Here is a 17,470-nt window from a genome sequence, read left to right as displayed (position 1 = left end):
ATTTTTCTTATATAAAATGAACAAATTATCTTATTAATTAATTATATACCTTTTTAAAGAGATAGTAAAAAAAATAAGAAAGATATTTCACTAAATAATTAAAATTGTACATAGACATGAGAGGCTCCATCTTTAAAAATTTTTTATTAAATATGATTGTTTAATTCATGAAAAAATATTCGATTGTAATATGTTATGTAAATTATTCACATAATTAATTATTTATATTTTGTGCAAAAAATAATAAAAAATAATAGAAAAATATGAAGAAATGCAAAAATTCATTTATTATAAAAAATTCGCATGCCTCAATCCTAATTTTTAAAATGGTCATGAATATAATCTCAAATTTCAAAAAAACTAGCCAATTTGATTCCCTGAAATTTCACAAAATTTGTAAATAGAAGACAAAGACACTACATTCCTTATATCTCAATTATTTGAATTGTAGTAGTAGTAATTTGGAATGTCTTTTATTTTATTTTACTCTTCTCTAAATAGAAGACCGCCGTCCGAACTACCAGCTGAACGAACGACGTCGTACCGTATTCCCTTCACCTGAATCTCTCTGCTTGATCTCCCTATTGACTGACTCTCTCTCCCAATTCTGTTTAATCCTACCATTCTTAAACCCCAATTCGTAAAGATTTGTGATACAAACTGATCAGATCGGCAATCCAACTGGATCTTTCGGAAAGGGAAAATGGTGCTGATTTCGGTTGTACGAGATTACATCAATCGAATGCTACATGACATTTCCGGCATGAAAGTTCTCATCCTCGACTCTCAAACGGTGATTTTCGCTTTTCGCATGCTCTTTTGCTTCCTTTATCGTTGAAATTTCGATCTCGATTCGTCAGTTTATGTGATTTTTATGTTATGGTTCTTAATTGATCGTTGAGCGTCTTTGTCCTGCGACATTTGATGTTAGAATTGAAATTTTGAAACTTGCATTTTCATGATTCGTATTGGAAATTTGGATCACTAAGCTGTAACAGAACGTCCTGAAATATGGATGAACGAGCTCAATTTGTTTGGTTCTATATTATTGATTACAACTACAATGAACAATAGAGTGAAATTAAGGAAGGTTAAGTGAACTGATCACATGCTCTGTTATCCGAATTCAAGATGCTAGTTAGCTTTTTTGGTTGAAGATTCGATGTGCCAATGTATATTTCAGAAACGGAATGAAGTTCAGAGTGTCTGATCGTCCACTTATTTAAGTTGAATCTTCGAAATTGGCTGCAGGTTAGCGTTGTGAGTGTTGTGTATTCACAGTCAGAGCTGCTTCAGAAAGAAGTGTTTCTTGTGGAGCTTGTGGATTCAATTTCGATGTCAAAAGAACCCATGATGCACCTGAAAGCTGTCTATTTTCTCCGTCCAACATCTGAGAACGTAGTTCTTGTGAGACGTCAGCTGAATCATCCTCGGTTTGGAGAGTACCACCTATGTGAGTATCATTTTATCTGTATCACGCATTAGTCATCCCGGATAAGTAGGATATGGTTTGTTAATTTGCTTGTCAGAATTTCGTTCAGATTTTACTTCAGAAGCTGCTTATGAATAGTTGCTGGTATCTTAATTTAGTGGAATGTATTGTGGATGAGTGACTGAAGTCCCTACTGCCTGGTCATATTGTTACAGTTTTCTCCAATATGTTGAAAGACACTCAGCTGCACAATTTGGCTGACGCAGATGAGCATGAAGTAGTTCAACAAGTGCAGGTACTTCAAATTTTGTAGAAGTGCCTCTTCACTGCCAAGGAAACTGACATTTTTAATTACTCTATTGGTTTGATTCATGTAGATGAAAATTGGCCTTTGTCTATTTCTTTGGTATGCAGGAGTTCTATGCTGACTTTGTTGCACTTGATTCCCATCATTTCTCCTTAAATATTCCATCAAACCATATGTATATGCTTCCAGCCGTGGTGGATCCATCAGGTTTACAGCACTTTTGTGACCAAGCTATTGATGGGATTGCTGCCATCTTCCTGGCTCTAAAACGTAGACCTGTTATTCGTTATTCACAGACATCTGATATAGCCAAAAGGATAGCACAAGAAGCGATGGTGAGTTACATTCCTTTGGGGTTATTCAGTAAGATTTAAAAATTCCACTTGTTCCTTCAAAAAATCCTAAGTCTGATGACATAAAAAATTCCTATGGTGAACATAGCATGCTCACTGGATTCACTTACTTTCTTCTAAATGCTTTAGGAAGATACTATAGAACTGATTTGGGGTTAATTTTTTGTCTCTGCAGAAGCTGATGTATCAGCAGGAGAGTGGTCTTTTTGATTTTCGGCGTTCAGAGGTTTCTCCGTTGTTGCTTATTCTCGATAGGCGAGATGATCCAGTGACTCCTCTTCTCAATCAATGGACATATCAGGTCATTGTCTCCTAAAAAAAGATGTTGATGTGGTATTACATACTACTAATATTCATTCTGAATATGACAATTTATTAGCTATTGTTATCTGTAGGCCATGGTTCATGAATTAATAGGCATTCAAGACAATAAAGTAGATCTCAGAAACATTGGCAAGGCATCAAAGGACCACAAGGTTGTTATTCTTTTCAGTATAATGTGGCTTTCTGCTTTGTCATTTCCAATGTATGAGGAAGTTTGTAACTTCAATTTATTTTTAACGCTCTCAGGAGGTTGTACTGTCTTCTGAGCAAGATCCCTTTTTCAAAGCCAACATGTATGAGAATTTTGGAGATATTGGGATGAATATAAAAAAGTTGGTGGATGATTTCCAGCAAATTGCAAAAAGTAATCAGAATATCCAGACAATAGGTTCGTCTTCAGGCGGACGTCTTTATCAGACAGACACTCTATGATATTTTTCTTCTTTCTGTATCTGTAACTTCATATGTCCTTGATGGAAATCTCAAACATAATGACAATTTAATAATTTTGCAGAGGACATGGCTAAATTTGTTGACAACTACCCAGAATACAGAAAAATGCATGGCAATGTTTCCAAGCATGTGACATTGGTTACCGAAATGAGTAGGATTGTTGAAGAGCGGAAACTAATGTTAGTCTCACAAACAGAACAAGATTTAGCCTGTAATGGTGGGCAAGGGGCAGCGTTTGAGGTACAATGGTGTTTTTTCAAGTATTGAGTATAGATTTTCTTCCAATTATTTTCAAATTGGTCCTGATTTTTGAGATGATTGTTACAATAGCTCTTCTAGTGCATCTCAGTTTCAGCAGTACATATTTAATGAAAGGACATAACCTTATAGGTGACTAAGCATGCCTGATGTCTGCATTAAGATGCTCGAGATGACATCCCTTGGATATTGTTGGATTTCATATAATCTGTTCCAAATTAAAAAAGTGTCTATGTAACTGTCTTATACTGTGTGCTCCTATGCAGGCTGTTACAAACCTGTTAAATAATGAAAATGTCTCGGATATTGACCGACTGCGCTTAGTCATGCTGTATGCTTTGCGGTATGAGAAAGAAAGCCCCGTCCAGCTGATGCAATTATTCAATAAATTGGCAGCTCAATCTCCGAAGTATAAACCAGGGGTATGTCTTTTTAAAACCCTGGAATTGGGTTCACATTTCTAACCGATTGTGTACTCAATTTATTGGACTATTAGTCTCCCTGTGCGGGGATGGTATTCTGGACTTTATAATACTGAAGCTGTTGATACGGGAGCACATTAATTGAGTTTTTATGAAGAGATTTTGTACTTTGCCAACTGATAATTTACAAGATGTATGACATTTGCTATCTTGGCTTGCAGCTTGTGCAATTCCTACTGAAGCAAGCTGGTGTTGATAGGCGAACTGGAGATCTTTATGGGAACAGAGATCTGCTCAATTATGCTCTTAATATGGCTCGCGGACTCAAAGTATGTCCACAAACTCGCATCTAATTTTGCTTAATTAAAAAAAGTATCTAACTAGGTTTTGAAAATAAATCATCTCTCTTTCTCAGGGAGTGGAGAATGTATACACTCAGCATCAGCCCCTGCTATCTCAGACGATGGAGAGCATTACTAAAGGACGTATGAGAGATGTGGACTACCCTTACATCGGAAACCATTTCCAACAAGCTAGGTACAGTCTTTGAAGTGTTTCCTCCCTTTAGAGCTAGTCAGACGTGAGAAACTGCTATCAGCCACAATTGAACATATGGTTTTCTCTTTACAAAATTACATTGTTAGTAGGAGAGTATTCATCTAGTTTGTGTCTGCATAATTGGATTTATAGTGTTCAGTTGTAGATCATCTTCGAATATATTTCTTTGACAGGCCTCAGGATGTCATAATTTTCATTGTGGGCGGAACTACTTATGAGGAGGCCCGCGTGGTTTCCCTCCAAAACGCTACGAATTCTGGAATTCGTTTCATCCTTGGTGGTTCAGCAATCCTCAATTCAAAGAGGTATGTTTGACTTTACTTGATTCAAAAGTTTCCCAATTCAAGGACTGCTTAAATCATCGCGACTGCTATATAGGTTTCTGAGGGACCTCGAGGAAGCACAGAGAATCATTCGGACAAGCACAAATGTGATATGAAACGCACCATGATGCCTCACACGAGGGATGTAAATTTTGGCTTGACATAGAAATTTGATTTCTAAACAAACCGAGTTCGATGAAGATATCAACCTTGCTCTCTGGATGGGTTTAGATTAGAGCAATTTTTGTTGTTCTGTACAACGTTGGTTATGTATTGTTTGTAATTGTACAACTATTTTCTTCTTGTTTATACAACAAATCTTTAGGAATTCATTTGCAGTGAAACATTTGTGAAGTTGCATAATGTTATACATAGAATAGATCATCAGTTTATACTTTATATAGTACTAACATAAATAGGACCTGAACTTTTAAGGCTGCACATTTAAGGTCTCTGAAGTTTTTTTTTTATAAAATGTCTATGAACTTTGCTTATTTGAAAATTGAGATGCATTTGCACTTATTTAATTTTTTCAAACAAAATTGCCCTAGTCCACTAAACAACATTTTAAACTTTAAAATATCTCTCACCCTATATATTTCATTTAATTTGCTGGATTGTAGTTTTATTGATGACTTAATTTACTATATATATTTTATTTTAATAAATTCATACTCCTATATCTTTATAATCAATTTTCTATATTTTTTATTTTATAAATTCACAGTAATTCTTAAATTAGTACTATCCTTATATTCTGTTAACTTTGATATACTGATAATCTAGTAAACTACATTTTCCTCCAATAAATATAGTAGTATAGTCTATTTCTTTTTCCAAGTTTACAAATTTCTCATATTTATTTTTAGAATGTCCCAGATTAAATAACTTATTTTATACTTTATTAAAACGTAATAATTCATTAAACACAATTTTCTCTACCTAATTCCTAAATATAATTTTTTCTACTTAATTTACTACGGAGTACTAAATAATTTTAAATCACTGATTTAAAACCGTAGCCATATATCTCAACAGCGCACAGAGAATCTCGCCACGTATTTAGACTGTGAGAGACTTCTGTGCCGTGACGGTGACACTAACACGATTGTTTTCCTCAGTTCCCAACCGCCGAAGCAAAGGTCGATAGAGACTCTCTCTCTCTTCTCTTCCTCTCAAACACACATTCACACACGCTCGGAGCCCTTGAGAACTGAGACTTTTTGATCTGGAACGAATCTCGATAATCACTCCACTTGACTATCGCTCCAACACTTGGTTGATTTTGGGGAAGAGTAATTTCGCCATCGGTAAGAGGTTCAGCTCCGGCCTGAAAAAGCACTCTATACCTTGTTTTGGATTTTGCTTGGTTAATTTGATGAACTTGTGTTGGTAGGGATTTACTCGGATTTTTTAAACGATATTTCTAGGAGAATGAAATACTAGTTGTTTGGTGAATTCAAAGCTGCACGGATTCTGATATTGTAATTTCTCTTTATTGATTGATGATTGTTTGCTAGGATTGATTATATACTTGGATGATTCTTTCAATATTTGATTGTATTTGTGATCGGAGAATGGTGAATTGTGATGTGATCTGGTTGTTTAGCAGGATTTTAGGCTCACGTTGATGGAGCTCGATTTGGATTAATGTGCTGAGAAGCTTGATGATCTGCTGCAATGCGGTGGAAAGGGGTGTTAGTATCGTTACTATGTCTTGCCACTTCGGGTGAATCAACAGACGTGATTTCTAGATTTTCTTCTATAGCTTTGGGTACTGAGACGTCTTCCCTGTACAAATGGACGGTTGCCAGTGCGGGGATATTCGTGGCTGTGGCTCTTCTTTTGTCAACGTTTCTCATCTTTGAGCATTTAGCTGCGTACAATAAGCCGGAGGTTTGTTATAGGTTTTGCTTTTTGATATTTGTTCTAGCTTCATAAATCATAGTTGATTGTCTGGCTTTGGCTAGACCTTTTATCTTTATCAATTACTCCATTTATCAATGCTATTCTGATTGATTTATGCTGTTGTAACAACTAACAAGTATCTCTTTTTTATGTTTCAGGAGCAAAAATTTTTGGTTGGCCTGATTCTGATGGTTCCTGTTTATGCAGTGGAATCGGTAAAGATAGCTTATCACAACTTATATTTCCTATTTCCTCTCAATGTGAGAGCATCACTACATTCAAGAGATGGGAGTTGAACAAAAACATATTGAGTAGTAAATAACATGTTGGAGGAATTGTTTCCATGATTTGTTTATTTTTTGTAATGTTTCTGTTTAGTGCATTATACAGTTATGCTAAGTTATGCCAGGGAACTTGGTTTTGTTTCATGTATGTTGAAATAACTTCATCAAGTCGATATGTCGATTTTGTTCACTCTTCTTTATTATGAAGGGTCTCTCTCAATATGGTTGCTCTTGTATGGGAATACAATCGTAGAGATCATACAATTATTTTGTTGGACATAAGATTAAGATGTTTAAGTATATGACTCCTTAGGTGTACTTCACCGAAATTTCATTATCAATAATCTATGCTCTATAATCTATATGCTCACAGCCTCACATTTTTCTAGATTTATTTCTCTAATTAGGATGGCGTAAAGTTTTTATTTTACGATTGATGTCCTTGCCTTTTGTGAACAGTTCTTGTCGTTATTGAATGAAGATGCTGCTTTTAACTGTGAAGTTATCCGGGATTGTTATGAAGCTTTTGCTTTGTATTGCTTTGAGAGATATCTCATAGCCTGCTTAGGTATGTACTCTAGTGCAAAACTTGTATTATATTAATAATATCATTATGTAGTGCTAATTATTTTGAATTACAAGTCACACCTTCTTTTGTGGCCCTTCTTTTGGCATTCTAAAAGTTGTGCTCCAAAATGTTATCTGTTCAGTTAGTGAACACTTGTATGCTAAAGATTTAAAAGGTTCGAATTCCTCTATGCAGTTGTGCTTAAAACTCATTTCCTCATTCTAATGAATTGGCTTTTATAGCAACGAACAATGTTATCTCAACATTTAGAACTTTCATTAATCATTAACTTAGATTCTGTATCCTCGGGTCTTCAAAACTAGAAAGAGTGTTAAAAGTGGAATGTTGAGTATGATACATAAATGTGATTAATGTATTTTTATTGATTAACATTTTAGATATTTCAGATTTGATTGTTTGATACTTATCTTTGTGTAAAAGAGTAATTATTTTGTGTTGATGGAATTATTAGACATTATTTACATTTTATTTTCTTTTCAAGAATAAAAGATGTACTAACTCTGGTGGGCATATCACATCCTGCAGGCGGGGAGGAAAGTACCATTGAATTTATGGAAAACCAGAATTGGATCACTTCCAGCCTACCTATTATAGATGAAACTTATGCTTATGGAGTTGTAGAGCACCCTTTTCCATTGAATTGTTGTCTGAGGGATTGGAAGCTCGGCTCCGAGTTCTATCAAGGCGTGAAAATTGGCATCGTTCAATATGTATGCATGCTATTTTTCATTAAACAGAATTTAATGTTAAGTATATGTATTGACTGCAATCTAAATGCCTATATCTGTAGATGTTACTGAAGCTGATATGTGCCTTACTAGCAATGCTCTTTCAGTCTTTGGGTGTATATGGAGATGGAAAGTTTGAATGGGGTTATGCGTAAGTTTTTGCTTTGAGGCTCTTTAGTGTACCATTTTGGTGTGTATTTACCCAAGATAGTTTTTTTTGCTAATCAATTTATAATCTGCTTGCAGTTATCCATATTTGGCAGTTGTTCTCAACTTCAGTCAGACTTGGGCCTTGTATTGCCTTGTGCAATTCTATTCTGTTACCAAGAATAAGTTGGCACCTATTAAACCTTTGGCTAAGTTTCTGACATTTAAGTCGATTGTGTTCTTGACATGGTGGCAAGGTGTTGCCGTAGCTTTTCTTTTCTCTTTTGGAGCTCTGCAAGGGTCGCTAGCACTGGTTCTGAAAGCACGTATACAAGACTATATTATCTGTATTGAGGTGTGGGAAGTATTTCATAAGCAAACTTGCAATTTAGATTAAAAAGGTTCTAGAAATGCTGAATTTACTATCCTTATTCTCAATTTTCTGATATCCTTGTTATTCAGATGGGCATTGCTGCTGTGGTACATCTTTATGTGTTTCCAGCTGTACCTTACAAACGTGGAGAGAGATGTGTAAAAAATGTAGCTGTGCTGACAGATTATGCATCTTTAGGAACTCCACCAGATCCAGAGGAGGTTCGAGATAGTGAACGATCAACTAGAGTTCGCTTTTCTCGGCAAGAAGACAGAGTGCAAACTCCAAAGCTGCATCAGAGTGTTCGTGATGTGGTCATCGGCAGTGGTGAAATTGTGAGATCATCATCCCTGCTTCTCTATTTTCTCAATTAATGCACTTCATGAGCTTTTCTTATGGACATCACCATAAATAACTGTTGATTTGATATTTTTTCTAGATTGTCGATGACATGAAGTTCACAGTATCACACGTTGTAGAACCGGTTGAAAGAGGCCTTGCAAAGATCAACAAAACTTTCCATAAGATATCTGAAAATGTGAAACGGTATGATGAGGAGCGTAAGAAGTCCAAAGATGATACCCATCTCGTCCCTCTGATCTCAGGAAAAGAATTCTCGGACGTGCATGACAACCTTCCTGAAGGCAGCTTGAGTGACAGTGGTGTTTCCGATGGGAAGAGGCATCAGTACAAATCTAGAAGTTCGTCTTGGTTGAAACACAGATAACATATTTTTATCACAGGTGACTATCTCTAACTGCACTTGCACAGTTTGAGTATCTACTTCTTAGGTTAGGCGTAACGATGCAGGAAAATACATCTTGTAAATCTGAGTAACCTTTTAGGATTCTAACCGCGACGAGACATTGTTTTTATGGTGTCCGATCGCATTGTTTCTAAGGGATACAAACTGACACTATCCAGAATTAAACTTCCGCTTGCTGGAGTAGTTTGATATTCATCAATCGAAGGATATTCATGTAACAAACACCATATGTGGAGTAATATCTAATGCAGTTTTATGATCTAAAAAGCTATTTTTCTGCAAATGTTTGGTCCTCGATCGAATGTGTTTCTTTGATCATGTAGATGCTTGGATACTTTCTTGAATCATAGATTTTCTCCAATACACATTGGTCGTGTTCGTGTTTTTGAATTATGGATTCAGAGTTTGTTGAAGTTATATAGACCCAGCAGAAATATCTTTTTGACAAACAAATCCTGAAGCCGAAGCAAGTAGTTAAATTTATTTATTAAAATTAATCTAATAGTACTATCTTTCAAAACAAAAACTGAAATAAAAATAAAATTACATGATGACTAACTTAACAATATTTATAATAGCGAGAATCATTTAATTAATTAATTGAGTTAAGATTAAGATGGCCGTAGAGAAAAAACATAAAATTATCTTTTCTAAACGAATCGGATTAGCCCAAGGATAAAATGGTAATTTAACACATAATGATTAGGGTTTCAAATATTCTCCCTCTTATAAATAACTAAATAAGGAGTCGTCTCTCTACTTCTTAGCTCAGCTGAATTTATCACTCATGTTTGCTCTCTGCTTCTTCTGAATCTGAAATTAGGTCGTTTTTTGAAAATCGAAATGAGTTTGATTTGGAAGGGCGGTGATGAGAATCTAGATAATGTCATGCACCACTCCGACGATCTTCGTGTGACGACAACATCTCATACCCAAACAATTTCTGAGCCCTTATCTCTCTCTTCCATTTTCTTTTTGCAAATGTTTTCTCTAAATTCCTCAATTTGTTATATTATTCCGAAATATTTATTTTATCAAAGATTTGCTTGAGCTAAGAACCAAGAGATGGGATCTTTCTTATGAAAGTTCAAACCATGATGCGGACCGTACAGCATTTTAATGCTTCTGGGGATAAATTTTGGTGTCTGATGGTTCTTCATTTTTTTATTTTGGATAATTTATGTTTTCAAATTAAAAATAGTTTATTCCAATTTTGGATTAATTCAATATATTTATGTACCAGTGTGTTTGATATTGATATATATATATTTTTTCTTTCTGTATATAGTCTCTGAGTTTATACCGCCTATTGAAATTGTTAATATAAAGAGAAGACTACAAAACTAATCATTCTATCTTTACAAAATGTTAAATTCGAAACAATTCAGCTTCTATAATTGTAAACAGATTGTTAATCACAAATCTTTTTGCCTAAGCAAAAATTTATTTTACTTTAATAAACTAATAATCCACTAGTAATAATAATGTGACATGCATTAAAAAATTACTAGTAAATGAGATTAAATTTTGTAAATGAATAAAAATTGAAAATTTAAGACCATTGCTATATTGACCAATCACTCATATATTATCAAAATCACCAAGTTAAATCACTAAGGCAACTTATGTTATTCTAGTTGTCCAAATTAAAAGGCAAGTTAAAATCTCTTTAGCATGCACAAAATTCATGCTTCTTAGTTCTTTCTCTACAATAATTACAACAAGAGTGGAGTGATCATCAGCTATGCAGCATCTTATGTTGTGTAAACTCAAAAAAAATTTTTAAGACAAAGTTATTAAGCCCAAGGCAGCCAACCAGGAAATGGTGCAGTTCCACAATAACTGAACAACCCCTTGATTTCCGGGCATCCATTAGGGTACGGGATCGACCGGTGAAAGGGATCGCGCCCGAGCTTTTTGCGACTCAACGCGCCTAAACAACCATAAGGATCTTCTTGGAACTGAGACCTCACCAGTGCTTCGCCTTTCACTGCAGCTTCTCTCGAGTTTTGGGAGGACGCCGTGCCTGAATACAGGAACCGGAACTCCGGAAACCTAATTGCCGAACGGTGTAAATGGACGAACCTCTCCTCCTTGAAGTCGTAACCTACCACCTGAGTAACGCCATAGACAGTTCAAATACTTGGTAGATAAGTCGTAATCAAATCTTACTTAACTCACTAATCACAGCTTTCTCAATCTTGTGACGAAAAGAAACGCTTTTTGAATAGTTTAAATAATCGAAAGAAATGTTTTTTAGTTCCCAAAAAAGCACACTACACTAATTTTAACTACCAAAGTGTAATGAACTTACGGTAATGTTGTGTGGATATGTGCCCGTAAGCTCTCGAAAGCGACACACGCTAAACAGAAGATTCTCAAAGCTATCTCGAGCATGCTCTTCAGTAAGTGCTCTACTTCTCACGCTGTCTCGTTTGCCTGCAGAGTTTTCGACAGTCAAGATATACCCATGAGATGCATAAACTAGAAAATAATTTGCAATCTAGCATCAAAATACATTTCTTTGGTGCTAATCTAACCCCTGGATCGAGTACCCGAAAATTGTCAACCTCAAAAAATCATGAAAAATTTGATGTCAAAGCAATCTATTAGGAGTACTAAAGAGCAACTATCTGAGGGAAAAATCAAAGTGAATACTAATTTCAAATGTTACTACAAGTCTAATACTAACTTTCTACTTCTTCAAAGTTCAGATAATACGAGTCAAGATGGGGTAAAGAATTCCAGGACGATTCTACATTTAGATTTAACGATAAATCTGCATTTCTGCAATTAAATCATTCATACTTCAAATGACTGAAACACAGATTAAGGAAACAAAATCAATGAGGATTTAGTTTTCTCACCTACATTGCATAGACATCCGAAAGGATAAATGATCAAGAGAGTAGAGCTGTAGATGAATAAAACTCATAATCACAAAGAAATACTCTCTATGGAGTGTATATTCAACACAAAAGCTTTGTTAGGTTTTTGCAACACCCTTCACACGTCAAAATCTATATAAAGAGGGGAACAAAAGGGATCCGGACCTTTTCTTTTCACTATGTTCCCCCCATAATTGGAGCACACATTGAACAAAAAAATTCGCAAATCAATTTTCAAAGAATCTTTGGTTACAATAAAATCACAATATTCACTCATACTACTTCTTCCCAAAGGGAATGATCCAAAATCATCCAGGTCATTGTTGGACTTAACAACATCAATTTAGTTCTAGATAGATCCTTCAATGTATACCAAGACTTCCTAGCTAGCATCCAGAAATGACATCAAATTATCTCACTTAAATCTGTCACACTCGCGAAAACCAGAAGCAATGGCTCTCTTGGCTGATCAAATTGCAGTTGGGCATTAAACACAATTCTACAAAGATTTTATGACATTTTGATATGCTGCATATTCTCAAGGACTAATAGTCATGCTTGAGTCGAGGAAACACGGATAAAACAACAGAAGAATTTAGACGTGGAAATGTTGCAACTTAAGGTATTCCAGAATACGAAAAAGGATGATAATTTTCAGTAGAGCCAACAAGTTACATACTTCAATACATCATCTTCAAAATCCGAAAAAAACAACCTGAAAACTCAACCGCATTAACTATCAAGCAGTAAGTGACTTCAAGAACTATCATTCAATCCAATTCATGAATCCATGCTCCACTAATATATACTCAAACATCAAAATCATATAAATTTGATCACTAACATTAATTTCCATCCCAGCAAAAACAGCCACATCCACATAACTTGCAAAAGCTACAAAAAACGAAACATGAACTCACCAAACCATTGCTTGGACTCTGCCACGGTCCAATAACTCTGAGCTTCGCTCCGAGGACCAGCTTCCTTCCGAGTCTCACCTCCACTAAACAAGAGCAATGCTGCATCATCCTTGGCTGCAATCTCCACTCCCCTCTCAATATGCGTGACAAACGTTGCAGCCTGCCCCGGATGCTTCTGATACGGCTCCAAAAACCAAGCATCCTCCTTATCCACCTTCTCGCAGCTACTACTCGTGTAAACCGAATGCCCGGCCACCATCACAAGATTCCTGAGGCTACCAAAAGGATAGATATCCCTATCTGCATTCCTATCCACTACCCCATAAGAAGACATCATCCTCACACCTCCATCATACACCGAGAACAAAATCAGGACAGCAACGCCAATTGACAAGAAAATCAAGAACACCAGCAAAAGGGGGTGGAGTTTAACACAATGATGTATCCTATTTCCTAGTGATTTGATCATTCTCAAGAGATTATTTTTCGGCTTTCGTGATTTCTTAGGAATCCCAGATTCCAAGTCAAAATCCCTCCTTGGATATGCTTGGAATGACTTGGGACTATTGCTAGCTCCAAATGAATAACTTGGCTTCATAGATTATATTAATCAAATCCAAGAACCTAGTGCAAATGTGTGCAACAAATCAAGAAAAACAACAGTGGGCACCATGAATTTCAAGCATGCCCCTTTTCAAATTTCAACACCAATAAATGAGGAATTCGCAATGTTGGGAGTGAAAAAGTTGGGGAATTGACGAAGCCCGGTTGGGAATTTGGTCGAATGAAGTGAAATTCGAAGTGATTGTGAATCTAAATTGGGCGAATTCAGATTATGAGCTTTTGATCTTCGAGAACAATGCAGCAGTGATGAATTCGACGGAATCGATTGAGAACTGAGAGATCAATCAAACAAATCACAGTGATTTAGGGTGATTTGTAATTTGATGGGATCTAGCCAAGAATGAGTCAACTGAGAATTTGTTGCTTTCATTTTACATAAAACTGATCAAAACGAATCGAAAAGCCTTTTTTTTTACCTAATTTAGGAAATACTTATGAATATAATTTACTTTCGAGAAATAATTGACTTTGAGTAATTGACTTTCGAGAAATAATTAAATTCAACATTATTTTATACTACTATCATTATTGCCTAAATTTAAAATTTATTATCTAAACTTCAACCAAATATTTCTTGAAAATCAGAAACTAAACAGAATTTTCAGTACTTTAAAGTTTTAATTTCAATTTTGATTTACTTTTTGTACAGTCTTTGGTTTCATTTTTTCAAAAAAATTATAGTCTCAATTATACTTTTTGTAGCTTTGACGAGAAATTCTCAATTATAACTCTGTAAAAAAGTATTCTCCATATTTCGATATGACAATTGAAATATTTCAAAAATGTGAATTCTAGATTTTTTCTATAATAATATAAAATTGAGTATTATAAATTTTAAATTAAAAAACACTAAATAAATCAAAATTAATCATATAAACTGAAACAATTGGATCTTAAATCTCTATAAATACTTCCTTTGAATTGCAAATGCTATTGCCCAATATTGGGCTTGGGCTACACTACGTAGTCCATGTATCTTTATTTTTGAGTCGCTTGAAATTCATAATCTGCATCGAATATTTTAAAAAATATAGTCCAATAATTTGGACTATTCTCCCCTATTTATAATCTGCACGAATTTCCCCCTCAATGCATTTTTCTATTCTCAGTTCATATTGCAAGAGGCTATAATGACAAATGATGGATTGGCTCAATGCATGTTTGCATTTTATTTCTCATCACTATATATATTTATTTTTATTAATTTTTATAATAATAATAATAATGTTACATGAAATATTTATTATTGCATAGTTAAAATTGATAATTTTATATAATTTTATTTTGTATGTGAAGTGAAGAGAGTAAAGTAAGAGAGAATAAAATAGAGATAAGAGTGTTTCCAAAATATATGTAGTAATGCTTATATGACTAGCAAGTACTCCCTCCGTTCCCTCATAGTTGAGGCGAAACTTTTCGGCACGGAGTTTAAAAAATGAATATTGAGTGTGTTAAATAAATAGATAAAAAAGTAAGAAAGAGAAAAAGGTAGAGAGAATAAAGTAAAAAGTGAATAAAGTAGAGAGAATAAAGTAAGAGAGAGTAAAGTAAGAAAGAGGAAAAAGTTACTATATATGGAAATGACTCAACTATGAGGGAACTTCCCGAAATGAAAAAATGACTTAACTATTAAGGAACGGAGGGAGTAATATTCTTAATGCATATTTTCCTATTCCCAATTCACATTGTATACATTTGCATATTCCAAAAAGTTTTCTCTATTCTTAATGCATAATTTGTCACCAATTAATCAATTTGGTACAATGTATAGATTTGCATTTTATTTAGGTTTTATGCAAAGCTTCTTAAAGAAGTTGTATAATTGATGTAACTTTTGGACTTTTTTTGGGATAAAGGTAAGGGAGATTGGATTCTTGGGATGAGACCTATACTGTTATATATGTTGTTGGTCTGACCTACCGTCTCACTCCTTCATTAATAATTTTATTATTGTTTAGTGTACATTAATTGATTAAACATAAGATTATTAGGTAATTAATATTGATGGCATTTTCAAATACTCCAAAAAATATACATTAATTAGATCATAATGATGGTATTAATCAAACTATTTTTTAGATTTTAATCGTTTAAATAGTTTATTAAATATTGTCAAAAATTAATTAAGAAAACAAGTAAATATTTGTAAACTATGTGTAATGCTATGTACTTTATATCAGGTATGGTCATGTAAATTAAAAATCGTTCCACATACTAACATAGTATAAATTTAATCAATTTGGCTCAATGTATACATTTGCATTTTATTTAGGTTTTATTCATGATTTTTTAATCTATGAAGATTACCATTTCTTGAATGAAACTTGATCTATGACATGAACTTCAACTTCTTCTCTATTCCAATGGTGTAGTTTCTGCATCACAGAGAAAGCATCGGAAGTAAGAAAAATATTTTTTTTTGGGTGGAAAGGCTTCATCAAATTACCCAACAGTATATTACATTAATCCTGATAATTAAAAACTGACATTTATGTTAAATCAATCACAACAATCAGGTTAGGTGCAAAAGAGAGATATAATAAATACACACATCAAGCTGAAGAGGCAAAATGGGAATGTAAGTACAATACCTTCTATGCTTTGTGAAAAATAAAAAAGACAATAACATTAAACACTTGGTAAAATGATGTGACTCAACTAATTCAATCACAGTTTTGAAACACAGTCATATATCATTATCAATACTGAAGTAATAGACCAGTAACCACAAAGTAAGATGCATAAACATCAATAGACGAGCTTCCAAATACAGAAACTTGAATCCAGACGTATAAACATCGAGGGACAAGACTCATTACAGGAAATGCAAATAATCAAGAATACAGAGAAAAAAGTTATATAAACAAAAATGTATTTACAATTTCAAGATTTAATAATCAATAAAAAGTTATATAAACAAAAATGTATTTACAATTTCAAGATTTACTAATCAATAAAATAAAAAATTTATCAAATAATACTTAGGACTGAACTCAACCAATAACAAAATCAATACTTAATTTGATCCAATTAGGACTTATTATCTCGCACAAGACAATGACAAAATCAAATTAGAAAAATCAAATCATATCAGATCAAATATTCTTATATATCGCAAGTTTTGTTGATAATAGCATATAGCAACAAATTTTAATTATTTTTCCTTTCCTACTACTCTATTTACATAATTATATCTATATTTATTTAACAACATGAATATTATGATTAATGTTCGGATATTTGATGTGACTAATGATAAACCCAAGTAAAAATAATAGATATTTTTTTTTCTTTGTTGAGTGTTAACTATATAGGTTTATTAAATCTTCAAAATTTTAAAAATTTTAAAAATAATCTTTTGATAAGTAAATAATTAAAATAAAAATTATGGAATTCTTAAAATCTAAACCATAATACGTTAGTTTGAATTAATATATTATACTATGTATTAAAATTTTTTAGAAACATAATAAGTATTAAGAGCTGGAATTAGTAATTCACTGAAACTTAATTGAAAACATTTTGATTCTACTTGTATAGCTGTCTAACAATGTACTCAATTAATAAAATTTTTAAAACTTAATTAGTTTCTAGAATGTTTGTATCTATTTTATAAACTTTTTTTTTATCTATTTATCTCTGTTTATACTCCATGTAGTCATCTAACCATATAGTATTAATTAGTTTTGAAGGTACTGAATTACATATACATTAACGTGTATCAAATAGATATACATTTCATTTTCAGAATTGAGAAGGTTGGATGATGAGAATGCATGTTCTTTTTTTCATTTCACTCATATTCACCATGGA

General features: G+C 33.6%; 3 protein-coding genes and 1 non-coding gene across 10 annotated transcripts; 3 read left to right on the top strand and 1 right to left on the bottom strand.

Annotated features, from left to right (window-relative positions):
* The first annotated feature begins 476 nt into the window (after window positions 1-476).
* Window positions 477-4,762, top strand: LOC125218114 (vacuolar protein sorting-associated protein 45 homolog). Its single transcript, XM_048119714.1, has 13 exons — window positions 477-793; window positions 1,252-1,453; window positions 1,648-1,727; window positions 1,847-2,074; window positions 2,268-2,393; window positions 2,488-2,568; window positions 2,663-2,804; window positions 2,931-3,109; window positions 3,394-3,549; window positions 3,771-3,878; window positions 3,965-4,086; window positions 4,281-4,412; window positions 4,486-4,762. Exons 1-13 carry the CDS (start codon window positions 704-706, stop codon window positions 4,544-4,546), a joined length of 1,707 nt encoding a protein of 568 aa, XP_047975671.1. The 5' UTR covers window positions 477-703; the 3' UTR covers window positions 4,547-4,762.
* A 723-nt stretch (window positions 4,763-5,485) lies between these two features.
* LOC125222969 (protein LAZ1 homolog 1) lies at window positions 5,486-9,508 on the top strand. Of its 7 annotated transcripts, XM_048125892.1 has the most exons (10): window positions 5,490-5,740; window positions 6,043-6,326; window positions 6,497-6,553; window positions 7,082-7,190; window positions 7,737-7,921; window positions 8,002-8,090; window positions 8,186-8,441; window positions 8,549-8,566; window positions 8,658-8,794; window positions 8,899-9,065. In XM_048125892.1, exons 2-10 carry the CDS (start codon window positions 6,111-6,113, stop codon window positions 8,912-8,914), a joined length of 1,083 nt encoding a protein of 360 aa, XP_047981849.1. In that variant the 5' UTR covers window positions 5,490-5,740; window positions 6,043-6,110; the 3' UTR covers window positions 8,915-9,065. The 7 variants fall into 7 exon arrangements, with proteins under 7 accessions (XP_047981851.1, XP_047981849.1, XP_047981850.1 ...); XM_048125894.1 differs by lacking the exon at window positions 8,899-9,065 and having other exon boundaries at window positions 5,486-5,740; window positions 8,643-8,788; XM_048125893.1 differs by lacking the exon at window positions 8,549-8,566.
* Window positions 9,509-10,085: 577 nt separating this feature from the next.
* On the top strand, window positions 10,086-10,176 carry LOC125185765. The gene has a single exon (XR_007170265.1). It is a non-coding gene; the product is annotated as a small nucleolar RNA Z221/R21b (small nucleolar RNA).
* A 654-nt stretch (window positions 10,177-10,830) lies between these two features.
* On the bottom strand, window positions 10,831-14,033 carry LOC125218697 (uncharacterized protein C57A10.07). Its single transcript, XM_048120435.1, has 3 exons — window positions 13,034-14,033; window positions 11,540-11,664; window positions 10,831-11,339 (listed from the first exon to the last, which is right to left on the bottom strand). The coding sequence occupies exons 1-3, from the start codon at window positions 13,629-13,631 to the stop codon at window positions 11,022-11,024; spliced, it is 1,041 nt and encodes a 346-aa protein (XP_047976392.1). The 5' UTR covers window positions 13,632-14,033; the 3' UTR covers window positions 10,831-11,021.
* Window positions 14,034-17,470: the final 3,437 nt, after the last annotated feature.

Source organism: Salvia hispanica, chromosome 4, assembly GCF_023119035.1.
Source record: "Salvia hispanica cultivar TCC Black 2014 chromosome 4, UniMelb_Shisp_WGS_1.0, whole genome shotgun sequence".
Lineage (NCBI taxonomy): Eukaryota > Viridiplantae > Streptophyta > Magnoliopsida > Lamiales > Lamiaceae > Salvia > Salvia hispanica.
Note: the sequence above shows the minus strand (reverse complement) of the source record. Positions and strands in the feature narration are given on the sequence as shown.